General features: G+C 37.2%; 1 protein-coding gene across 3 annotated transcripts in view; it reads right to left on the bottom strand.

The window, feature by feature from the left end:
• The window catches only part of NCOA6 (nuclear receptor coactivator 6), a 78,875-nt gene that overhangs the window by 43,803 nt on the left and 7,330 nt on the right, over positions 1-27,742 (bottom strand). For 2 of the 3 annotated variants that reach the window (XM_080924899.1, XM_080924901.1), the window contains exons 2-5: positions 15,981-16,049; positions 9,094-9,195; positions 6,209-6,488; positions 2,554-2,709 (exon numbers count right to left, since the gene is read on the bottom strand). In XM_080924899.1, the coding sequence (XP_080781025.1) occupies positions 2,554-2,709; positions 6,209-6,443 (391 nt within the window). In that variant the 5' untranslated portion in view covers positions 6,444-6,488; positions 9,094-9,195; positions 15,981-16,049. The remainder of the gene's footprint in view (positions 1-2,553; positions 2,710-6,208; positions 6,489-9,093; positions 9,196-15,980; positions 16,050-27,742) is intronic. The other variant, XM_080924900.1, reaches the window with a different exon arrangement.

Genomic DNA, 27,742 nt, shown 5'->3' with positions numbered 1-27,742 from the left:
CTTTATGTATTATGAGCACACTGTAGCTGTCTTCAGACACACCAGAAAAGGCATCACATCCCATTACAGATGGTTGTGAGCCACCATGTGATTGCTGGGAATTGAACTCAGGAGCTCTGAAAGAGCAGTCAGTGCTCTTAACAGCTGAGCCATCTCGCTAGCCATGGACATTTAAATCTTACTTAGCCTAAATGGAAAACAGTTGCTGAGCCAGGCAAGTTGGGAGGCAGAAGTTGGTGGATTTCTGTGAGTTCAAGGCCATTCTGACCTACAGAGCAAATTCCAGGACAGCTGGGACAGTGACACAGAGAAACCCTGTCCCAAAAAATACAAAACAAACAAACAAACAAACAAACAAAAAAACAAAACAAAAACAAAAAAACCCAAAAAACAAAGAACCACTGCTGAAACAAGTTTCAGAGTGCTTCTTGAACTTAATCTACAATTTTGACTACTATAGTACCTTGCATAGAAGACACACCTTATAGACAGTTAAAATATAGGTAGCCTATCATTTGGGAGTTGGAAATTAATATGCCCAACTCCTTTCATATTTTAGGATCTTGGTTCCCAGTCTGAAGGTAAAGCAGGAAGCTGACAAGGAGGTACTCTGTGCTGTCCTGGAGCTGTCTGTGTGAAGTTTAATCAGGGACTGACTGCCTGGTCATAGGGAACAAGATCCTACCAATAAAGGAGTGTCATCAGAGGCCATCAGATACTCTGACTCGGGTTTTAGGAACCAAGAGTGAAAGCCAAAAAAAGTATGGGGTTTGAAGGTTTTACCATTGGGAAAAAGCTAACAATTTACTAAACCTGGTAAGAAATTTTGAGCAGAAGTTTTGTTGTTGTTGTATTTCTGTTTTTTTAGTAGAAGGTGTCTTTATTTACTTATTAAAAAACAGGATCTTACTCTGTAGGCTAGGCTGGCTTTAAATTTGTAGCAATCCTCCTGCTTCAGCCTCCTTAGTGCTGGGATTATAGGTATGAGCTACCTCACCCTGCTTTGCAAACAGAAGAGTTCTTGAAATGGCATCACGTAATGTCACTTCTTGTTAGAAGCTCTCTATTCCAGGAGGCTAGGGAGACAGGTCAGTTGGTAAAGCGACTGTTTGGGACCTGAATTTGACTCCTAGCACTTTTTTAAAGAGGCTGGTAAGGCACAGTGAAGCACACCTGTACCTCACACAAAAGGCAGAGGAAGGAGGACCACTGAAGTCCAATGGCCAGCAAGTTGGCCCAACTGGCAAGTCCTAGGTCTGAATGAAAGACTGTCTCAAAGCACAAGGTAGGGCCAGCGAGATGGCCCAGAGAGTAAAGACATTTGCTTCCAAGTCTAATGACTTGAATTTGATCCCCAGGACCCACATGGTGGCTCTCATGGGTTATCTTCTGACCTACACACACACACACACACACACACAAATATAAAAATTATTTTTAAAAAGAAAATTTTCTGTACTTGCCCATAGTTGATGTACTATAAATTTGATTCACATCAATCACAGAGTTGTCCTTCTTATTAAAATCATGGGCTCATTTGAGTTCATAATAGCAAGGAGCATATTTTAATTATTATATACCAAGTGCTAAAGTAAAGTAATACTATTATATCCTTCCTTGCTTTCATTTGACATATCTACTAAAGAGACTAATATGGACAAGACAATTCAGAAATACAACAGTAAACAAAACCAGACATGGTCCCTTTCCTACTAGAGCTTACAGTACATGGAGAAATAAACAGCAACCAGCTAACTGCTCTCAGTAAAGTGTGAGATAAATGATCTCAGAGAAAGGGATTTTTGTTAGAGCACAGCAACAGACTCAGCCAGAGACTTAAGGCTGCAAAGATTAACCTGAAGAATGGGAATGGTAAGAGCAGTATTCCATATCCAGGCAGTAACTGCAAAGATCTATGGTAAAGGGAGAACTGTGATTGATGAACCCAGTGAAAACTCAAGAGGCTGGAGAACAGAGGGCTGGGGAGGAAATGAACTAGCATAAGGCTACCTGACAAGGCAGACTTCAGATTATGCAAGCCCTGAGATCATGGTAGAGAATTTGGCCTATATTCTGTAAACAAGCAGCAAGCAACAGAAGAGCTTTAGGCTGAATATTATATATAAATATTAGAATAAGCATATTTTTACATTCTAAGGGTCATTCCAGTGATAAACAGTTACAAAACTGTTGAGGACTCCCTAATCTGCTAAATGAACAAAGGAAATACTAAAGTTATTCAATAAAGGAAAGTAATTAAAATTAAACATTCTTTAAAAAACAAATCAGTTCATTGCAGGGTATAAGTAAGATCAAAGTCTAGGACTGAAGGCCAAAAGAGCCAAAGGATTGAACGTTCAGACTCCAGCAATACCCTCAATCCAATTTTATTCTAATTATTTATTTTATTTATACTGCAACATGAAACACAGGATAGACAGGTGCTTGAGAGTCTCAAACGTAAGAGCAGAGATAGACAGGTAGCCTCAGAAATTGAGGGGTACTGCTGTGAGTGTGTTTTGATTCAGACGGGCACGTGGCAAAGTAAAGAACCTTCAATCTGAACGGAGAGAATCCCCAGATCCCGAAGCTGCTGGTTGTTGCTCTGAGCCAGGACCCGTAGCCGCTCTGCTGCTTCCCGGGGGATGTTGAACGTGACTCGCACACTGTTCCAGGGCTCCACTTTCTGTACCTTTAGCTTGCTGGATTCTTGGTCATGAAGGAAAGAGAATAACATTATCAGTTTTGAGGGCATTTGAGAATGAGCAGCTACAAAACAAAACAAAAGTTCCTATTTGAAATAAAATCAGAGTCCATTGAAGTCAACAAACCAAGGGAAGAAACAGACATTCTGTTAAGTTAGCTTCCTTCAAGACAGAAAAACATTTGGCATTATGCAATTCTAAAACCTACATAAACTTCTGGACATACTCTTAAGAATGTACAAAAGCTAACTTACTCTGGGGTAAGTGTGTGTCCACATGCAAAGGAATGAAGCTACACCTAATATCATATACAAAAATTAATTGAAAATGGTACAAACACTTAAATGTAGACCTAAACCTCTTAGAAGAAAATATCTAACAAGCCTTTACCACCTTGGATTTGGCAGTGATTTCTTGGATGTGGCAGCAAAGGAAAAAAAAAAAAAAAGAAACACTAACCCCCCCCCCCCCAGACGGTGTTTCTCTGTGTAGCCCTGGCTGTCCTGGAATTCACTCTATAGACTAGACTTCAGCTCACAGAGATCTACCTGATTCAGCCACCTAAGTGCTGAATTAAAGGTGTGCATTACTACTTCCGGAAACACTGGACTTCTTAATGACTTTGTGCATTAAAAAAAATTATCAAATGGCTGTATACCATATCACTAGGATGGCTGTTATAAGAACAGAATATAGCAAATGTTGACAATGATACGGGGAAATTGGGGACCCTGTGCACTAACGATGGAAATATACAAATGGTACAACTACTAAAAGAACTTTTTGGTAAGGAGTTTTTAAAAAGGTTATACAATGACAGAAGCCATCTAGGAAAGGCTATGGCAAGCAAGTGAGTTTCTTGGAGATGGTCCACCATTCTGCATGGCTATGATAGGTCAGTCAGTCTAGGAGGCACAGCCCCAGAGACTGGCCCATGATTGCTTCTCACTGCTGATATGCCTTTCCTGCTATTATTACAAAGCCTAATGACTCTTGGGCATCAGTCCACTCTACTGGGCAACTTTCCTGCAGATCAACATGAAGATGGAACTTTTATGAATTAATGCTGTTTAGATGAATTAATGACTTTATAGAATTAAAATTATTTTATAAAGAAAGTTTTAAGGAGATGGTGTTAGTGTTAAAACCAAGAATAGAATATACCCCCTCTTCATAAAATAGTAAGTAAAGGCTGCATGGTAAGTCTTCATAAATTACACTAAGAAAAGAAATAGGCTTGGGACCGATTTGTGATGAAGGAAAGACATTCACTGTAGATCAGGTCCAAGGATAAAGCCACAGGTGTGCACTAGGATGCAAGGTCACATGAAACTGTTGCTTTGAACTTACAGTGCGCTCATAGAACAGAGCACTTCTCTGAACTTACTACTGACATCCTTCATTCTCCTGTGACTGCCCTTTTATGTAACATCTTATCTATGAGGTAATTTTATAAAGAACTTTTGTCTAAGAAGGTATAAAAACATGGAAAGGAGAAATAAAGTGTGGCTTTTAGGCTCTGCTCCATCCACCAAGTGTGTGTGTGTGTGTGTGTGTATGTCTGCATACATACATATGTAGGTATATGTGTATGTGTGTAAGTATACATATGCACTTGTGAAATTGATGAAACAGGTGGTTAGGCCCAGCCAAACTGTGTGTGTATACATGTGTGAATGCCTGACTTTCTTTCTCTATGAAACTGCCCAAAGTAATCAGCTTCTGGCCCCCAAAACAGTAAGAGAGAATTAGAAGTCCAGAGGTCATCAGCCTTTGTCCTTTGTCCAATGCTGTTCAGAACCTGAACAAATAATATAGCACTTTTATTTCTAGGTATATAGTCTAAATTCTTGAAATAAGAATATAAAGAGTATATCCACATTTATAGCAGCAATTTTCCTAACAGCTAAAACATGGGAGTAATCCAAGTGCTCAGCAACAGATAAACAGTAAGTAAAATATAATTCTGTGGAATATTTGGCCTGAAACAGGAAGGAAATACTATCATGTGCTACAGCATGAACAAACACTGAGAAGATTATGCTAAATGAAATAAAACAGTCATAAAGATACACGATTTTGCTTATATGAGATAAGTAATAGTAGTCAAAATAAAGAAAGGGGGCTGGAGAGTTAGAGAAAAGGCTGCTCTTCAGAGAATTGAGGTTCAATTCTAAGCACACACCTGGCAATTCACAACTGGCTGTAGCTCTAGTTCCCGCAGATACGATGCCCTCTTCTGGCCTCTATGGGCACTGCATGCATGTAGTGCATTTACATGCATGCAGGCAAAATACCCATACACATAAATGAATCTATATTTTAAATTAAAAAAAAAAATCTTAAAATGCATAATGGTGCTTATTAAGGGTTTAAGTATGTATGGAATGGGAAGTTATTATATAAGAGTTATAGATCTTAATTTTATAAGAGTTTTAAAAATAGCTACTAGTAATTGTTGCATAATATTTTAATTGTATTTAAGTGTCAGAGTCATAAAAAAACCATGAAGATGGCAAACTCTGTTATATGTATTTTACAATTAAAGATTTACAAAGTAAGATGAGGTAGTAATATTGTTTGTAAATACACTTTACAGACAAGAAAGGAAATAAAAGATATCTGACAACCCTAGAGAAAATAATTTCCCTTTTGTTAATAGCTCAGATCAACTAAACAGTTTATATCCTTTATCAATTACATCTCTCTTTCTTTTGAGACAGGACTCCTCTGCATAACCTTGGCTGTTCTGGAATTCACTCTGTGTCTCCCAAATACGGGGATTAAAGATAAATGCCACTGCCCAAATTATATCTCTCAATATTAATAAATTGGCTTTATAGGAAAATGCTTTCTAAAAATCCAGGTATCTATAAAAAGCGTTTCTGTATGCCACTTAAGCCCATTCCAGCTCTTAAGCCATTAGATAGATACTAAATATTAACACAGAATTTACTTGTCCTAATGTAAATTAAAAACCAAACAGACCACTTGCAAGGGGTGATGGGATTAATATACTCACAAATTTTAAAAATGCTTAGACTATATTTAGTCAAAGTGCTCTTAAAGGTAAGGAAACTGTGGCCCAGAGAAAGGCTAAGTGAGCTGTGTAGAAACCTGTAGCTACCTAATGAGATCAGAGAAGGCATTAAAACAAGCCCTAAGTGTTAAGCCTATTCCTTTTCTATGACATGTGGAGACATGTCTCCATACACTGAAAAACTCTGGATCATGGTTCCACAGGACAGAGACACTGAAGTTTCTTCCAATCTGATGATTGCTGGAAACTTATCTGTGTTCTGCACACACATCAGCTGTCTTTATACTAGTTTTAATGTTGATATAGTTGAAAATTATCTAATCACAATACAGCTATACTTTACTAGCAACTTTTAGAATTAGGCATGGTAGCCTAAACCTGTAATCCTAGCATCATGGTTGTATGCAGGTAACTCTGTCAAAGCATACAGCAACAAGAAACAAGTGAAAATTAAAGCAATTACCCATGTGTAACAAGTTGGGCACATTCTTTAATATTGCATCCAGTTTCCATTTGAAGTCTTGATCATCTATATTTCCTTTAAAGGCTACAAAAATTGTGGAATCCTCCAAAATACTATCACTTTTTGTGTCATCATCTTCTAGTCCAGAGTCAAATTCCACCTCTGAGTCTCCCATTGTTGATGAACACAAGGAAGTATAGATGTCTTCAAAGTTTGGAAGGTCATCCAAAACCATGGTGTATTATTCCAGAAGTATATGCAAAGTGAACAACAAGAAAACCTTCAAAAAAAAAAAAAAAAAAAAAAAAAAAAAAGAGAGAGAGAGAGAGGATGCAGAGTATTATAATTTATTATATATTTAACATATTTTATTTAGCATGTCATCTCTACTTCTATAAAAGATGTAATTTATTTACTAAATAAAATTTTCTTTTGTAATACCATTTGCTACTTTTTTGTTAAGCCCAGAATGTTGGGAAAGATAAACAAAGTGTCCTAGGAGGATGAAGAAACCTGAGAGTTAGTGCACAGGAGCTCACAGTTGAGCCCACCCCGGGCTGCAGAATTAAGTTCTTGTCTCAAACAACAGCACCCAGAAAATCCTTTGTAAAATAACTATACTACCTCCCCAGCTACATTTTTAAAATTCTAATAACATTAAAAGTAAAGAAATAAAACTAATAAACATTTTTAAGGCTAAAAATGCTGCTGCTTAGTAGGAGAAAGACTAAGTCTTGAAACAGCCTAAAACCTGTAGGTTTTTAGCAACCATTTCAAAGTAGAAACAGAAAAAAAATAAACAAATAAATAACCTAATGATATATGTCATGGTCTTAGTAAAACAAGAATAAGCCAAACCAAAATTAGTAGCTGGAAAGCTATGCCACAGACTGGTGAGATGGTTACGCTGTAAATGCATAGCTTCTAAGCCGTGAACCTGAGACTGTCTCAAAAACGTAAGAGGGCTGGTGAGAAGACTTAGCAAAAACTGTGACTGCTACCAAGCTTGATGATGAATTTGATCTCTGAGATCCATGTCGTGGGAGGAGAGAATTAAACTGCAAGTTGTCTTCTAACTTATACATACACACACACCAAGCCCATTCATACAAACAGTAAATAAATGAATGTTTAGACATTAAAAAAAAAAAGGAAAGACAAAATAAATGTTAAAATAGGTGTTAATAAAATGGATTAAAACAAAAATATAAAAGATTAATAAGAGTTCTTTGATAACCAAATTAACCAAAATAAATAGATATGAATTAAGAAAATGAGGAGGCTGAAGATGCAGCTCAGTTGCTATAGAGCTTGCTTAACATGCACAAAGCCCTGGATTTGATTCTCAGCATCACATAAAGCAGGCACAGTGATACATACTTATAATTCCAGCACATGGAAGACAGAAGAAGGAGAATCTCAGAAATCCAAGATCATATCTGGCTAAAATGGAGTTTAAGGCCAGTTTGTGATATAAGAGGCTTGGCTTCAAAAAAGATAAGTATACATACATAATATGCATTAAATATATAATGCTTACATAGACTAAGGAGATATTAAAGCAATGAAACTCAAAGAGAATCACTAAGAAGTTTTTAAAAACTTCCAGTAAGTTGTTAAAACTGGGAGGAATATATATTTTTCTCACTATATGAGTTACCAAAATTGAACCAAAAGGATATAACCTAAAAAAGGCTAGTATACAATGAGGGCTAGTGAGATGGGTTAGAGCGTAAAGGCACTTGTAGCCAAACCTGATGATCAAGTTTAATGTCCAAAAATTATGTGGAGGAGAGAGAGAACCAGACACCTCTTGTATGTTGTTTGCTGACCTCTGTACCTCTTGGTGACATATGCACATACAAGAGAAATAGGAAATGGAGGCTGGAGAGAGATGGCTCAGCAGTTAGGAGAACATGCTGCTCTTACAGAGAGGATCCAATGGTTTTGAGTGGTGCTAGGAAACGAACTTGGCTTCTCTGCAAGAATAGCAAGTACTCTTAACCCCTAAGCAACTCTCCAGCCCCACTTTACCCTCTGGTCACATGGATTGTAGTGCTTGAATTCTTTGTTGTGTGATTGCTTGTTTTGAAATAGGGTTTCTCTATGTAGCTCTACTGTCCTGAAACTCATTATGTAGACTTTGCTGGTCTCAAACTCATAGAGATCCACCACCTGCCCCTGCCTCTGGAATGCTGGAATTAAAGGTGTATGCAAAATATAAAATAAAATAAAAGTATGTGCTAATCATATCATTCCTAGATAGTGCTTGTAATAAATAAAAAGCATAGAAACAAGTAAAATCACTCCTACTTACAGATATTATCATATATTTAAAAGAAACTAAGAACTTCATGAGATAACTCTTAGAGTTAGGTAGTAAATACTTTCAAGAAAATATCAGCGTTACAAAATTAACATAGAGAAGTCAGTAGCAGTGCTAGTAAGATGGCTCAGCAGTTAAATGCTCTTTCAGAGGAATGAAGTTCGGTTCCCATGTCAGGTGGCTCACAACCTTGCCCAGAACTCCAGCTGTAGGGGATCCGATATCCTCCTCTGGACTCCACACACATGCAAATAAAAATAAGTTGCTAGGTTCTCTATATACTGATAATACACTGGGAAAGAAATCAGGAGAGATGGCTCTGGCTTGAACCCAGGTTCAATTCCTAGAACCTACAGGGAGGTTCTCAACTGTCTGTAACCTCAGTTCCAGGGCATCTGTCATCCTTTTCTGGCCTCCTTGGGAACTTCATGAATAAGATGTACAGACATACAAGAAGGCAAAAATATACATAGTACATATAAAACAATTACATTTAAAATAAAAGAAACACCAAAAAGTTAGACTAAAAAAAAAATCTCTTAAACAAAGTTTCACTTACCAAAATGTTTTAAATTTTATCACTTATCCAGATCATCCTCTAAGTCCAAGCAAGGTGGCATCTTTAGAGCTTATATGTCAAAGTAGCAGCCAAACCAGAATTCTTTTAGAAAGTAATAAAGTGAGAGAGAGAGAAAACAGTATTATAAAGAAATTTAATTACAAACAAGAACAACACAAAGTTAGTATGTAAACTCTATAGAGATTGTGAAATCAGTTTTCACTAGAAATCTTAAAACATGCCTTATCCCACATGTAGAATGTAGAAGCAAAACTCAGGAACCCAAACCAGCTTCATGTAAGAACCACAGAACTGGGAATTCTGGCTTTCTAGCACTTTCTAGACTTTTATTCCCAGCCCTGCCAAATTAAACAAGGAAACTGCCTATAGATATTTAGAGACAAATATTTTTCTTTTTACAAGTGTGTATGGGTGTTTTGCTTATATGTATATATGTGTATCACATATGTGTTTGGTGCCTATGGAGGCCAGAAGAGGGTGTCGAATCCCTTGGAACTGGAGTTATTATATGATATGGAGATGATTGTGAGCCACCATATCAGTACTGAGAACCAACCCAGGTCCTCTGGAAGAGCAGCCAGAGCTCTTGACACCTGAGCATTTGCTCAGCCCCACAAAATATTTTCTATTCACATTAAAAACAAACCTCACATCTTCTAACATAATTTCAAATTTATTTTTTAAATCCAAAAGTATAAAATTTTCCCTATTTTATTTATAATATTTTATAGTTTTAATTTAAATTTTAGTTGAATATGGCAAGCACACAAATTATACATGGAAAATTTGTCATTTTGGCATGCTTCAGAAAAAAATTACTTATCTTAGTAAGATAGTATCAGACTATAACATCTTTAATGTGGGTGTTGTAATTCTGTTACTGTCACATGCCAATTAGAATCCCTGAAACATCTATTTAATGGTGCACGCATGCTTGTGTCACAGTGTGCAGTGGTGAGAAGACAGCTTGTGAGAATCAGTTTTTCACTTCTACCTGGGGACTGAATTTAGGTCTTCAGGCTTGGTGGCCAAGTGTTCCTACCCTCAGAAACTATCTTATGAGCTCAATATTGATTTTTACAATCTTAATACTTTAGATAGATATGTGCTAATAGATAATAAGTTTAAAAAAACTTGTTTAATTGCTTTCTTAAAGAAAAAGGTACTTTTAAGTTAGACCACAAGGAAAAAAAATCTCAATACATCTTAAACAACAATTGAGTACTCAAATACTCTAGTAACAACGCACTAAAATGATTAACTCAAAACCAACAAACAATTCTTTCGATCTTAGGGTAACAGCAAAACCTATGGATTGAGGTTAAAAAAAAATATCAAGCAGAAATGCAAATTTTCTAGAAAACTATAAATTAATACAACTATAGGAACTCAAGAATACAAGCAAATTAATGAGGAAAAAATGAATAGTTATAAAATATCTACGTGAGGTATAGGGGGAAGTAAATAAACTTAAATAGCTGACTCAAAGTTAGGCAAAAAGTCATTAGAATGAACTAATAATGAACTAAAAAGGGAGCAAAATGAATACATCAGTAAAATAGAACTGAACGAAAACACAGAAAAAGGACAGGGTATGCCTGCAATCAGCCCCCAGGAAGCAGAGGCAAGAAGGGCACAAATCAAAGGTCATTCTGGGCTATGATTTAAGACTCTTACTCAAAAAACTAAGAAAGGGTCAGACCCAGGGGTTTGGAAAGTAGGGAAGCACTGAGGGCAAAAGGATCAATAGTTCAAGGCCAGTCAGGAACAAAAAGAGTCTGAGGCTTGCATTGCATAAACACTGTTTCAAGTTAATAAAATAAAATAATACAGAAATTCCAAGAAAACAAAAGCAAACAGGTAAATTATTTTTAAAAATATGAGGCAGGTTGTGACTCTGTATGCAATTTGGCCTTGAATTCTCTGCAATCCTCCTATCTCAACTTCTTATATGCTGCAATTACAGACATGTGCTGTCATGCTCAGCTCCAATACTTTTATATTGGAAGAATATTTTAAAGTTATTTAACTAGTTAACGAAGAAAGAAGGCAAACAAGCCAGGCAGAGATGATATATGCCTTTTGAGGCCATCATAGTCTATAGATTGAGTTCTAGGAAAGCCAGGACTACATACAAAAACTACATATTATAAAACAACAACAACCCTTTACCACTCCCCACCTAGGGAAAAAAAAAGAAAGGAAGACAACAAATAACAGGCCAGGGAAGCACAAGACAGAAACAAAATACGATTGCTGACTGGGTCTATTTTGGCCAAGATTTTGTTCATCATAGTATACATTTTTGTTTTGTTTTTGAGACAGGGTTTCTCTGTGTAGCTTTGGCTGCCATGGAATTCACTCTGTAGACCAGCCTGGCCTTGAACTCAGAGATCCACTTGCCTTGGCCTATTGCAATTACAGGCATGTGCTACTGCCAAGCTACAATATAAATGTTTTGATATTCTTATGTTGAGAGCACAGCAGGAAGGTCCTTGAATCCAAATATCTCCAGGGAGACCAGGAGTGTTAAGCACACAGGAGTGTCTTTCCAAACGGAAAGACTCAAAACCTGTTTTTCCATCCAGAAAGCTTAGAGTTGGAAGTGATTAAGCTACTGATCAGTGTTATTTGTTGGGCCAGACCATAGCAAGCTCCAACATAAACTCAGGAACAAAGGTAGTTAGTGATCTAAATGATCCTTACAGCTAGGGGATCCCCAAGCTCCCACAACCAGGACAGAGATACTCAGTAGTCTGAATGACCCCTACATTATCTATATAGCCAGAGGCTCCTCCAAGCTCTCACAACTAGGATCAGAGGGGGCTTATAGCACAAATGACCTCTATGGTGTCTGTATGACAGACCAGGCCAGACTCTTCTTTAGGTCCTCAAGCTTGCACATCTTCTCAGAAAAAAATGGCATGTACCCCGAGTTGAGTTTCAATGTACACCAAGGGCTGTATTACAACAGGAAAGCTATTCCAAATTATACTCTTTAAATTTGCTGGAAATACACCACCTAGCACCAGACTCCCCGAAGTCTTTGATCCAGGCTAATGAAGTAAATCTGAACCAACTTTTCATTCTCACCTCTTCACAGCTCATTTCTCTGCCATGACTACCTTCACCCCTAAGCACCATATACAAACTTAGTAAAAAACAAGATACTTCTTTAAAGAGTACAGAAGTCTAATGGCCTGAAGTTGTCCAGAGTACACGTGTATACATAAAGACCTTTCAATGCTTTAAAACTGTGTTTAGATTTTGTTTATACGTGGGCATTCCCATGACACAGCTCTCACATGGACTCAGAGGACAACTTCACAGTCACTTTTTTCCTTCCACTTTTATGTGGGTTCCAGTGACTAAATGCAGGTATGAGACTTGGTAGCAGCCCCCTTTACTGAATTAGCAATCTTTCCAGCCCCTCAATTCACTTAATGAAGTAAATATAAATACTCAAAGCCAACACAATCTGTAGGCAGAAAGCTACAGATCTTTTTTTTTTTAATATTGTGTGTTCTTATACAATGTATGAGATTCTAAATCAAATGTTAAATAGACCTCGGCAGTATTTTAAAGGAAGTTTTTTATTGGTATTCAAAGTATCAGAAAACTAAGGAAAGATGTTATGTGATTATCTCCATTAATGTAACATACCCATCTCCAATATTGGGTATTAAATCTAGAGTTTTACACCGTATTTTATTTGGAAGTGAGCGACACTATTAGGGTAGCAGTTTAATTATTTAGAGACTGGGTCTCACTCATTATGTATACCACAGCCTGGCCTCACATGAACAGATCCACCTATCTCTGCTTCCTGAGTACTGGGATTAAAGGTATGTGCCACCATGCCACCCTGGGCTGGGCTAGCAATATGTAACTCAGGCTAGCCTTCAAGTCTTGATCTTGCTGCCTTAGCCTCCAGCATTGCTGGATTATATGACTACCTCATCTGGCTGACTTAATCATTTATTCTTGATAATTTTCTAAACTTGAAAAAATATACAATGTTTTCTTTTTTCTAAGTATTTAATACCATTATTGTTTGTTTGTTTATATCACACAGGAGTGTTTTGCCTGCATATATATTTGTGCAGGATGTGTATGCAGTACCTGTATAATCCATAATAAGGCATCAAATTCCCTAAAACGAGAGTTACAGACATTTGTGAGGTGCCTGAGACAGTTGCGAGCTGCCACGTGGATGCTGGAATCAAACCAGAGTCCTACGGAAGAGTAATCAGTGCTCTTAACCACTGAGCCACCTCTCCAGTCCCATATAATGCTTTCTTAACATGACAGAGGGGCTAGCGTGTAACTCAGTAGCAGAGTACATGCATATATGAAGCACATCACACTCACAGAAACCAGCAATACAAATCAGCAGTCTGCTTCGTGGGAGGAGTCTAGGGGTATACCCACGAACACAAATGTATTTAAAAAATCATTAAAATAAAACAAGAGAAATAAAGGTTAAAAAAATCAGAAAGAATATAAAATTAAAGAAAAACAACATGACTGAATTATAGTTGCGGGTACTCTAATGCTAATTATGACCCCCCCCAAAAAATGTTTGCATGAGAATGCCTGCTTGTAGCTTCTGGAAATCTGCCCCCAGTTGGTTCTGGTGGTAAATAAAGATGCCAACAGCTAATAGCTGAAGAGGATAGAGAGGAGTCCTGGTTTTGAGACCAGGAGCAGGAAGAGGAAGAGGGGAGATCCACCAAGCCTGGAGAGTGTGGAGGGAGGAGAGATGTAGGACATGCCTGAGAGGAGTGTAAAACAGAGAGGTATAGCCACATGTGAAGGAGCTGGGAGAGTTCAGCCCAAAGGGCTGCTTAACTGGGTCCAGGGCAGCCAAGATAGAACATAAAACTTAGTAAGTTACTACTCGGAATTATCAGAGGTAGATTCTATCAGCAATGGAGGTTAGGCAGTGGCCCAGTGATTGTGCTGTGTAAGGTATATTAAAATATAAAGGCTGTCTGTGAGTCTCATTTGGGAATGTAAACCATTGAGGCAAGTAGCGAATCCACTGCTGAGATTAATTTAAAAAATTATTACTACATTGTTTTCTTGAAAGTCAAACAACACAGATGAGAAAATTTAGCAAAGCAGCACAATGTAAAATTAACATACAGAAAAATAGCATTTGTTACCCACATAATCATCAACAGGTGGGGAAAGATCTCAGTTTTTAATAGTGACAAAAAATTTAAAATCATTAAGAACTGACAAAAAAGAAAGGTCAAGTTATAGAAAGAAAACCTTAAGATACTTATGAAGGGAGTTGGAAAAAGAGCTCATTGGTAAAAGTACTTGTTCCTGTAGAAGAAACAGGTCCCAAGCACTCACAGGGTGGTTTGCAGCCATCCATAAGTCTAGTTCCAGGAGAGCTGAGGCCTTCTGACTTAGGGCATCAGGCACATACATGATGCATATATATATATATATGCACACATGAAGGCAAACATTGGTATACAGAAATTTTTTAAAATACTTAATAAAGGACAAAAATTTTGCAGACATGGGTAAAATGACATTTGCATAGGCAAAGATTCCTATGTGTCAATTCTCCCTAATGTATAATTTAATGATAACCTAGCCCTATCTGATTAAAACATGTTATCAGGGGCTAAGGAATTGGCTCTGTGGGTGAGAGGCTGCTGTGCAAGCCTGAGATTGGGAATCCAAATCCCTAGCACTCATACAGGAAGCTGGACATGGCCATATGCTGTAACTCTAGCATTGTGGGGTGGAGACAGGAGGCCAAGCTAGCTAGCTCCAGTTGTAAGAGGCCTTTTCTCAAGTGAGTAAGGTAAGGAGTGAGAGAGCAGGACAGCCAAAGTCCTCTGTCCTCTAAGAGAATATGGTTCCGTGTTAGGCCCTCCATGCACACGTAAACAACATACACATGCAATTTATATAAGTTAGCAAACACCGACCCACACTATATTCTCAGTAGTTAAAACTTTTTTAAGTGGATGGAAGATTAACAGAATTTTGAAATTTTAGTATCTCATAAAGGTGAAGAAAAATGATTTATTTTTTTCTATGATATTAGAACAAGGTAGCTATCTAGAAGATAATTAAAATTGATTCATTTGTCTCGCTATATAATAAGGTAACTCCAAACAGACCAAAAACTTCACATATAATAAGTGAAACTCTACGTTTTAATATTATAGAAGCACAGAAAAAATAGTTTTTCTAATGACTCAAAATCTAAAGCCCTGTAAGACTGATCAAATACAAACAGCTGGGCGGGCACGGTGGCACATATCTTCAATCCCAGCACTCAGGCTCATGATCCTCCTGCCTCAGTCAATTGGTGGAATTACAGGCTGACCCCAGCATGGCCAAATGCTCTTCCATCAAACAGATCATTAGTTAACCAACATGCCAACTGCAGCTTGCCAAAGTGAAATCTTGTTTATACTGAGCTCAAAATAACTTCTTTTTAAAAGAAAGGTTTGGTCAGTGAGATGACACTGTGGGTAAAGGCTCTTGCTGCCAAAACTGCTGACATGAGTTCAATCCCCCTGAACCTCAGATGGTGGAAGGAAAGTACCAACTCCCTCTCTAACCTCTATACACACCCATGGCACTCTCACATCCGCATACATACATACATACATACATACATACATATCATAAATGTTTAAAAATTTAAAGGGTATTTATAGTCTCAGGTATAGTTCCTAGTTTAGTGTTTGCCTAATACATATGAGGCTCTAGGTTCAATTCCCAGTACAGATTTTAAAATAGTTTATTTCTAATTTAATTCTTTTAGTTGAAACTTTGAAACTAAGTCTTTAAAAAAAAACTTTTATTTTCATTCTACATAATTGACAGACCTGTTAAGAATTCTCTGACCACTCTCAGAGAAGGTGGTCAATAGGACCCCTCTCCATTCCTCCCAGGACCTAGACAAAAGGGGAAAAGAAAAGAGGAAGGAGAGAAACATCAGATGAAAAGACTAAATAAACCCAACAAATAGTCTAAGTAAATGTTGATAACTGGCCAATTTCATTTATCATTATTTAATTTATTCTAGAAAGAGATGTAAAAGAAAAGGTATAGTCTCTTAGTACAGTAGTTTTTAGCAAATAAACTTTATTATTATTAGCAAGAATGCTCAAGGTATTTTTGAAACAGCTGTAGAACACTTGTACACGTAAACTCATTTTATATGTCATGATCTTCATGGTTTGTACACTTTTCTTAATGTTATACTCCAATTAACACACTTAAAACACAGACAAGCTGAGGATAGCCTGGACCATACAATGTGACCATACAGGCTAGCCTGTAAACTACATAGAAACTCTGTCTCAAAAGAGAGAAAAAGAGGAGGGGTACAGAGAAAGGAAAGAGAGAGAAGGGGAGAGGAAGAAGGAACAAAAGAAAGGCAGTATGTATTTGTCCAGAATAGAATCCCTAAAAGGTTTTCATTATAGATCAGCTCACCGGTTAGCTGATTTGTCCCAGCTTGCCCACACACTCTGTATCACTGTTCTTTGGCTTTAAAACCATAAACATGTTAATAACATCATACATTTTAATTTAGTACTTACTCTATACTCTAGAAAATTATTTTATGACAACTGCAAAAACTAACAAAGAAACAAACACATAAAAACACAGATGTCCTAAGTCTACAACCATTGCCTATTACAGCTACTTTACCAGCCAAACATGGAAATGAGATAAAGCCTACAGCCCATGCAAACATTTCCCAACCTTAGTATTCATCCCTCAAATAGTAACATCAGCTGGTGAACAAATTCAGAAAATACAGCTTTATTTATTGTTTATTTAGACAGAATCTAGCTGTGTAGTCCAAGTTAGCCTAAAACTCTTAATCTTCTACCTCAGCCTTCTAGGTGCTAGAGCTACAACTGTGTCCCACCTCATCTGATTTTGGCTACACAGTTACACTAGCACACACTGTGTAATGGAGAAAGCTAGGCATGCAGGAGTATGTGGGGTGTGTGGGGTGTGTGGGGGGGTGAGTGTGTGTGTGTGTGTGTGTGTGTGTGTGTGTGTGTGTGTGTGTGTGCTTGCGCCTTTTCTTCTCACTGTGGCCTCTTCTCATCAAATTGCATGAGTTGGAGCAGAACACAATTCATAAAAGCCAGACTCCTTAAAGTTAAATAATGAGAGGGCAGAGCTATAGCTAAACAGATTTCTCATGTTCCTTTTAGATTTTAAGACATTTAAAGAATATAAACAAAACATTTATTTTTTTTTTACCAGTGTAAATGAATAGGGAACTGTGATAACCAGCCTTTATAAAAAACTATTTCACAGTTCAAAATAAAACTATACACATATACATTTGGGGATTTACAGAAGGAAAAACTCAACTTTTAAAACCATATATAAACACTGAGCAGTGGTGGCAGATGCCTTTAATCCCAGCACTCAGGAGGTAAAGGTAAATGGATCTCTGAGTTCAAGGTCAGCCTAGTCTACAGAGTGAGTTTAAGAACAGCCAAAACTATACAGAGAGATATACATAAACAATATGTAGAATTGTTTATAAAGAGAAAGAACCAGAAAAAATTCATTGAGTACCACATATATAGAATATGCCATTAATAAAAGTTAATTAGATATTATTTTAGGATTTAGAAATGTATGATATCCTAAAAGGGGGGTGGAGTCACAGCTAGGTGAGGTGGTGCCAATATGCAACCCACACCTCTGAAGGAGAGCAAAGGAGGAGGCTTGCAAGACTTTCTCTTAAAAAGAAAAAAAAGTTGTAGAACAATGCATAAAATAACTTCCTAAGAGAAAATATGTCAACATATATATTGAGAGTACAGAGAAAACAAAGAAGAATCACATTATGCAATTCAACTCATATGATACATTTGGAGCTGAGAACTGGAGAAAAGGTGGTGCTGGCTTTCATGGCTATACAACAGGTGCTTTGCTGCTGTGGGAATTTAAAGAAATATCCTTTATGTATAATTTGTTAAAGAAAAGAAGAAAAACCGATAAGCATGATAAAATAATTACTAAAAACTGATAAAGCATTGTTACATAAAAGGCAGCTATGATGGTTTGTTTATACTCTTGGCCTAGGGATTAGAAGGTGTGGATCTGTTGGAGGTGTGTCACTGTGGGTATGGGTTATAAGTTTCTCACTGTAGCTATCTGGGAGCCAGTGTATCAGCCTTCAGGTGAAGATGAACTCTCAGCTCCTCCTGCTCCATGCCTGCCTGGATGCTGCCATGCTCCTGCCTTGCTGACATTGGACTGAACCTCTGAACCTCTGAAGCCAGCTCCAATTAAAAATTTGTCATTTATAAGATTTGCACTGGTCATGGTGTGTGTTCACAGCAGTAAAACCCTAACCAGGACAGCAACCAAAACAAACAAACAAAAGAAAAACCTTCTCAGACTAAAGAATAAAAACAAATTCTAGGTGCTTTTAGGAAGGTACATAAAGACCTTTTATGAATTAAAAATTTACTTGTAGGGGCTATAACACCCTAAAGGGTATTATAGCTCAGTTGGTAGAGTACCTAAATCACATGCATGAGGTTCTGAGTTGATCCTCAGCACATGGGCCAGATGTACTGAGTAGCTCACAACTATAATCCCGCACTTGGGAGGACCCAATATCCGAGATCATTCCAGGTCATGCCTGAGGTAAGCCTGGGTTACATGGGACCCTGCCTCAAATTATTATTATTTTTTGCTTGTACTTTACATATGAATGTTCTTAACTTTCAATATGTGCATGTATACATGTGTGTGTGTTAAAGCAGATATAGGGTTGGGGAAATAGCTAGGTTGCTGGGTTCTTGCTATTTTTCCAGCAGACTGGAGTCCAGTTCCCAATACCCATGTCAGGCAACTCACAGCCTCCTATAACTCCAGCTCCAGGGATCTAGTGCCCTCTTCTGGTTTCTGCAGATAGATAGACATACAGATAGATTCCTTTAAAAAAGACAATGAACCCTCACACATATGGTCACTTGATCTTTGACAAAGGAGCTGTAAACATTCAATGGAGAAAGGATAGCCTCTTCAACAAATGATGTTGGCTCAGCTGGCACTCAGCATGCAGAAGAATGAAAATAGACCCTTTCTTATCTCCTTGTACAAAGCTCAAGTGCAAGTGGATCAAAGATCTCCACATTAAACCAGGTACACTGAAACTATTAGAAGAGAAAGTAGGGAAAACCTTAGAACACATAGGCACAGGGGGAAATTTCCTGAACAGAACACCAATGGCTTGTGCTCTAAGACCAAGGATCGAGAAATGGGACTTAATGAGATTGCAAAGTTTCTGTAAGGCTAAGGACACTGTCAAGAAAACAAAACAGCAACCAACAGATTGGGAAAAGATCTTTATCAACCTCACATCTGATAGAGATCTAATATTAAATATATACAAAGAACTCAAGAAGTTAGATGCCAGAGAACCAAACAATCCTATGAAAAAATGGGATACAGAGCTAAACAAAAAGTTCTCAATTGAGGAATATTGAATGGCTGAGAAGCATCTAAGGAAGTGCTAGACATCCCTAGTCATCAGGAAAATGCAAATCAAAACAACTCTGAGATTCCACCTCACACCAGTCAGAATGGCTAAGATCAAAAACTCAGATGACAGCAGATGCTGGCGAGGATGCTGAGAAAGAGGAACACTCCTCTACTGTTGGTGGGGTTGTAAACTGGTATAACCACTCTGGAAATCAGTCTGGCGGGTCCTCAGAAAATTGGACATAGTACTACCTGAAGACCCAGTTATTCCACTTCTGGGCATATACCCCAGAGAAGCTCCAACATATAACAAAGACACATGCACCACAATGTTCATAGCAGCCCTATTTATAATAGCCAGAAGCTAGAAAGAACCCAGATGCCCTTCAGTAGATGAATGGATACAGAAATTGTGGTACATTTACACAATGGAGTACTACTCAGCTATTAGAAACAATGACTTTATGAAATTCCTAGGAAAATGGATGCATCTAGAGAATATCATCCTGAGTGAGGTAACCCAGTCACAAAAGAACAGACATAATATGTAGTCACTGATAATTGGATACTAGCCCCAGAAAGCTCTGAATACTCCAGAAACAACTCACAGGCCATATGAAGTTCAAGAAAAACAAAGGCCAAAAAGTGAAAGCCCCAGTCTTTCTTAGGAAAAAAAATAAATGTATAGCACCCTCTCAGAGTGTGGTACACCTGGACCTTAAATCATTAATAATCCAAGAGCTAAGAATATAGCCTTGTGGCAATTTTTGGTATTCAAAAATCTTTATGTTTAATCTATACACATCAAGAAAACTCTGACTGTTTCCATATTACGTTCTGTTCTACATGTACTTTATGCTTATGGTAACTAGTAAGATTTCAATGCATACTATCAAACCTCTAAAAGAATTAAGTACTGACAAAAATATATTCATATAGTGTTATGCCAAAATGTCCTTTAAAATCTGTACATGTATCTCTCTTTTTTTAAAAAATAAAGTTGTAAGAGAGGAAAAAAAAAAAAAAGACATACATAAACTATCACAAAATCCTTTGAAAGAAATATCTCCCATTGTATTATCATGTGCTTGTGTGTAACCTCTTCACCCCAGCTTTGCTTTTAGGTATCTCCAGACATTAAAGTTTTTCCTCAATAATAACCCACCAATTTGGTTATACTGAATACAACTTTATGTGCATCATAAGAATACAAATAGACAGTATCAAATCATACTGAACAAATGGCCAACTAAGATGAAAAGTAAATGAGGCAGGTAAGCTAATTAGCATGATATCTTCTTTCAGATACACAATTCTAAGAAACTACAAAAGAAAAAAAATGCAACTTTACAATAGAAAGACCTGGCAATCATCACCTTAGCCCTTTGATCATTCAAATAATCACAATTTCGCAAACAGGGAAGTATTATCAAAAACCAAGCATTAGAGGACCAAGTATTAAGTAGTATGACATTTCCTTGAAAATATGGACTAGGAGCAGGAGAAACGGCTCAACAATTAAAAGCACTGCTCTTAATAGAACTTGGGTTCAGTTCCCAGCACCTACATGGTGGCTTACAACCATCTGTAACTCCAGTTCCAGGGGATCTCATACCCTCTTCTGGCTTCCATGAGTAGCTTGCACATATACATACATGTAGGCAAATGCTCAAACTCATAAGATAAAAATACATTTTTTTAAAATATGAAGAACTTGAAAGATGTAAGCAATGAGGAGGTTATGAGAGAACAAAGAAAAATTTTTTCCTTGAGACAAGGTCTCTCTATGTATCCCTGGATGCTCACTCTGTAGATAAGGCTAGCCTTGAACTCAAAGATTCACCTGCCTCTGGCTCTGCCTCATTCTAAATGCTAGGACTAAAAGAGCATGCCACTATCTGGCTGGGAAATCCTTAAAGGCGAATTAAGCTCATTTAACTTTTACAACAGAAGACAGTCTCTTCAAAAAAAAAAAAGGGAGAAAATTGTGAATGATACACTACCCTTTTATTGTAGTAAATAAATCCAATAAATTGTTCTTGAACAACGGAGGACCAAAATTTAAGCCTCATAGACTGACATGTATTTTAAGGTTGTTGGAATGTCATAGAAGAATATGTTGATCAAAGCAACTGAAAAAACTATAACTAACAGAGCTGAAAAACTAACTGAACTCTCTGAAGATTCAAAATACCTTTAAAGAAAGCTAGAAATATGACCTGTTAAGGAGAACCATTTCTCTATAATCCTTTACACATAACTATACAAACCCCAAAACACATGCTTAAACAAATGAGTAGAGACATCCTAATCATCTTACTATTTGTGATCCACCTAATATTATGACCTAATCAAGACACTGAAGACACTAAACTTAGTGTCTGTTACTGCACTATCTGCTTAGATTCAGGTTTGTACCATACATATTTATCCATAAAACTGATGATGCCACATTGTTTTAGACAAAACCTATTTCTACAAATGTCAACACATTACAAGTGCTCTTCTTTTAAGACATATTTATCTTATGTATGAGAGTACACTGTCTATGTCTTTCAGACACAACAGAAGAGGGCATCAGATCCCATTACAAATGGTTGAGAGCCACCATGTGGTTGCTGGGAATTGAACTCAAGACCTCTAGAAGAGTAGTCAGTGCTCTTAACCACTGAGCCATCCCTCCAGCCCCTGCCCTTCTTTTCAAGGTCCAAATACTTACTTACTGGTGTCGGATTTCCTCAACACATTGCTTCTTTGTCTAAGCTGTAAAGCGTTTTTTCAGCCTGACACACTGGATAACATTACTGAGCCCAGGCTTGCTTGGAAGCTATGTCTTCCCATAGAGTTAAAGCCAAGAGCTTCCTGTTGAATCTACATATGTAGCTTTACTCTGGGGCTACACCTCATTTGGTACAGCTATTGATATTATTTCCTTTAGATGCTTTTCAAGAAATTTACCTCAATGAATATTAAGGAGAATGATTTTTGCTGATTGTCAAGGAATTGAAAGTCTAGCAACATCTCCATGTTTATAAGCTCTTCCAAAATCTTTTTGGTGTGGACTCTGATGTTTTGATCATTACTCTTTCCAATGCTGCTCTGGCTTTATTAGTAAGATCTCAATTCATTTAGGCAATGCATTTTAGCATATAATATATAACGTATGCATTAAAAGAAAGATTCAAACTGGACATGGTGGCCCACACTTTTAATCCCAACAGTCAGGAGTCAGTGACAAGCAGATCTCTCTGAATTCTAGACCAGTCTGGTCTTCAAAATGAGTTCCGAGACAGCAAGGGCTGTTACACAAAAAAAATCTTGTTTCAAAACCAAAAAATCAATAACAAAACCAAAAATGAACAACAACAAAAAACGAAAAACCAAACCACCACCAACAAAACCTAAAAAAAAAACTTTTAAGGAATTTAAAATTTTTATGTATTATAATTGTGGGCACACATGTACACATATATAGGTCAGAGAATAACTTTTGAGAGTAGGTTCTCTCCTTCAACCATGTGGGTGCTGTTGTACAAACTCAGGTCATAGGTCAGGTGGCAAGCACCCTCCCTGCTGAGCCATCTTGCCAGGCCTAAAATGATTCTTAAAATAATCTAATTCTCTAATTAAAACCGTACAATTATTTAAGAGAAAAAATGATGTCTGTATTTGTAAGAGATGCATGTTGAAGACTCTGCAGCATGGTATCAAAGTGTCTTTATTTTTGGTTGTGAGCCTAACCTTTAATAGCTGAGCCATCTATCTTTCCAGCCCAAGATGTCCTTATTTTTGTATGATTTAATACATTAAGAATATAGCAATGAGCTAGAGAGATGGCTCAGTGGTTAAGAACACACTGGCTGTTCTTCCAGAGGACCCAAATTCAATTCCTAGCACCTACATGGCAGCTCACAACTGTCTGTAACACTAGTGCCAGGGCATCTGAAACCCTTTCACCAATGTCCAATGCACATAAAAAATAAAATTAAAAGAAGAAAAGGAATATAACAACATGTTAAACATACACTATTTAGGTTAGTGTATATGAAATTTTGTATGATAAGATATTTAGAGTATCACCCAGTTCCCTGCTAAGCTTCGATGTACTGCAACTATGTTACAAGTAAAAAAAGAATTATAAAATTCAATGTTAACTAGTAGTTAGTAGCAACTGGTCGTAGCAACTGGTAGTCATTCTAAGGAATAATATGGCCAAAAAGTAATATCCTTAGTCCTAACTCATTTAGTTTTAAGTAACTTTAGGGAATATGGTCTAGCAGAAAAATGGGAAGGGCTTATAAACATATGTTTCATAATACAATTGAGAACAGAAATAAAAATAAACTGGAAAACACTTAAACATCAAATATATCAAGATATCAAAAGTCATTATTTTATATCCACTAAAAATAAGGAGATGACTAAAAGTGCATCAAGATTGTTACTGAATACTAAAATCATGACACTAGGGAGGCAGCAGCAGGTGGATCTCTAAGTTTGAGGCCAGTTTGGTCTACAGAATTAGTTCCAGGACAGCCAGGGCTACACAGAGAAACCCTGTCTTGAAAAACCAAAAACCAAATAAACAAAACATCTGCAATGGCATCCTGCTTACAAACACTGGACAGCCACCAGCATGCAAATGTCCTAGATCTGGTACCCATGCCACCAACAAACTGCTCTGGCTTCATCTCTACAACTCAACACACCAGCAAACAGACACCTTACCATTCCATTACCTAGGTAACTTAAAACTTTTTTACATCCATCATTCCCTTGATTCATCTCTTCATTTGTTGCAATCTTACTCTCTTATTCATTTATTTAGTCAATTTTTTGATTGTGTGTGTGTGTATGATGTGTGTGGGACATATATGCCATGGTACAAATGTAGAGGTCAGAATACAAGTTTGTAGAAAGCTGCAAGGACCTTTATCTACTAAGCTACCTTGCTAGCTTATTTAGAAAATTTTAATTTAGTAGCTGTGTGTCATTTCAATCGCTACCTACTAAGAGATGAACTGTGGCCAGGCAGTGGTTGGTACATGCCTTTGGTCCCAACACTCAGGAGCAGAAACAGTTTGAGGCCTTCCTGGTCTACAGACTGAGTTAGTTCCAGGACAGCCAGAGCTACACAGAGAAATCCTGTCTGGAAAAACAAACCAAACCAAACCAAACAAACAAACAAAAAGAGAGAAGCTGTGTCCTCAGATTTTGTATTTAATTAAGCCTTTATTCTCAGAAAAGGGATTAATTTGAAATAGGAAACTAGTTAGGATGAAGAGCTCTAAATGCAATGATTCTTACCTTTTTAAGGACACTTGGACATAGACACACTGGGATAGCTCCATATGACAACAGAGGAAGAAACTAGAATGATGTGGCAAATGAAGAGGAAGGTGGGAAGGGCAGACAAGCCTCTAATCCTGGCATTCCAAGGCTGAAGTAAGGCAGAAGGATTATGCCCTAACTCTGAGGAAGCATGACTTGTTGGCATCCTAAATTCAGAGTCTAGCCTAGGTTTCAACCCCCAGAACTATAACAGAATAAACTTTAGGTATTTTATGTCACTGAGTTTGTTTCTTTGTAATTGAAGCCCAAGGAAACCAGTATGTAATCTTTTCCATAAAACTTTCTCTTTAACTTTCCAATACATGATCTATTTCTGAATTCCCACACCCCTGTGTTGTTTTGTATCAAGAAAGGGTCTTGTGATGTAGTCTAGCTGAACCAGAACTCACTGTGTAGTCTAGAACAGCTTCAAACTTATGGTCCTTCTCCACCTTTGTTCTATCAAGTGCTGTGATTCTCTTTTTCCTCCTTTTATGTTCACAGGACCTTGTTATATAAACTTTTTCGGGAAGGCAGAAACCATTGATGGTCATTCTCTGTACCTGAGGATGTGGCATTAAAATGGTAGAAGGATAGAGAGAAGGCTTAGCAGTTAAGAGCACTGGCTGCTCTTCCAAAGGACACGGGGTTCAATTCCCAGCTCCCACAAGGCAGCTCACACCTGTCTGCAACTCCTGTTCCAAGACTTTAGCCACTTTCATGCATGCACGTAAAACTCCAATGAACATTATTCAAAAGAGTACCCAGAAAAATGCATTTGTATGCCTTCTTTCTATTACTCTCTAAACAATACAGTATAACTAGTTACATAGTATTCATATTGCATTTATTATTATAAATAATCTAGAGATAATTCCAAGAGTATAGGAGGATACATAAAGGTTAAATGCAAATAAGACAGCATTTTAAATAACGGACTTGAGCATCTATGAGTTTTAGTATCCAAGAGGGTCTGAAATAAATCCTCCATGTATACTGAAGCCTAAACACTCATTAACTGTGTATCTCTCAACACCTGGTGCGCATTCATTATATACTGACTGCCAGTCACATTTTCTGTCCCAACACACTTATTTTCATCTGAAAAGTTCTGAATGTATCATCTCCACATATGCTGACAAGTTAAATACACCACAAAAGTTTTCTACTGAAAATTTGTATTTTGTTTTCTTGGTGCTGGGAACTCAAGCCACAGACAGGCCTTGAGCATTTAAAACAACCACTCTATCAGTGAATAACATATCCAGTCCCAAAGATGCTATTCTTAGAAAACATTCCTAGCTACTTATTATGTAAATTCATATAATATTGATATGTACACATAATGCTCTTAGCCAATGTCCACAATGGAAACTGACGTTTAAAAATACATTCCGTGGGAAGTACGTGATTCGCCTTACTCTGTTCTCACTATCTAGGTCAGGCTGGGTAGGAAACAGAAATCTCCCTGCCTTCTGAACATTGGGATTATAGGTATATGCTATGGCCCCTACCTAGCCTTGATTTTCTTAGTCTAATAAAATGCACTTTACCTAAAATCTTCCCAGAGCATTCAGTAGAAAACAATGGTGCTTTTGAATTTCTCCAACTGTTTAAAATTCTTCAAGTCTAGGGCTGGAGAGAAGGCTCAGCAGTTAAGAGCACTGACTGTTCTTCCAGAGATCCTGAGTTCAATTCCCAGCAACCACATGGTGGTTCACAACTGTAATGAGATCCAATGCCCTCTTCTGGCGTGTCTGAAGTGTATCCATATACATAAATTAAATAAATCAATCTTTAAAAAATTCTTTAAGTCTATATTTTATAGAAAGGCCACAAAGTTACTTTCATAAAATATTAAATAAATATGGAAAAGGAGCGTGTGAGATGCTCTGCAGGTAAAGGCACTTGCTGCCAAGCCCAATGACTTAAGTTCAATCCCTGTGACTCACATGGTAAAAGGAGAAATCAGACTCCTACAAGTTGTCCTCTGACCTCTGCATACACATAAACATAACAAAATTAATTATCAAATACAATTTTAAAAATTATTAATATAGAAAGAGACTTAACACAATGAACATTTTCCCAAACAGGAATCTGATACACAAATTCATCACTATTTCTTCCCATAAGACATCTGCTTGATCTTTAAAAAAAAAAAAAAATGTAAATAAATGGGCACGATGGAATATACATTTAAAAGGTCAGTATTAGTAAATGAACTGGCTAATGAGAACTTCTGTTGCCTCTTTGTGTGCATAATGGGAATGTTGAAGTTAGACATTGATAGCTACAGAACATAAATACCGATTTATAGCTTACGTGCCCTTTAAATTTGGTATTCATTAGTATCATTAACTAACCCAAGTTAATATTAGTAATCACTACTATTCTAAATGATACAGAATAGAAAATCCCTCAAAAGTTTTAATTATGTGTTCTGGTCTATAAATAAAATTTAGCTTATCAAACTGTATGGCTGCCGTTACTCCATCAAAGGGTTTTATTCCCTTTCTGTATTCATCCATATAAGCCTCTAGACATTTATTAATTTAAAAATATTTTACTAGTTATTATTTGTTTGTGTAAGTATGTTTAAGGAACTCAGATCAGTTTGTGGGTTGCCTAATGGGGATGCTAGAAATCAAACTCAGGTCCTCTGCAAGGACAAGATGCACTCTTACTTGCTGAGCCACTGTTCCAGGTCTAGAGATTTATTAAGTAACTCAGAAAATATCTGTTGAGCTCCTAGATGCCCACCATACATATTTCTTAGAATAAA

This window comes from Micromys minutus, assembly GCF_963924665.1.
Source record: "Micromys minutus genome assembly, chromosome: 11".
NCBI lineage: Eukaryota > Metazoa > Chordata > Mammalia > Rodentia > Muridae > Micromys > Micromys minutus.
The sequence above is the reverse complement of the archived record's forward strand: the minus strand, read 5'-3'. Positions and strand labels throughout refer to the sequence as shown.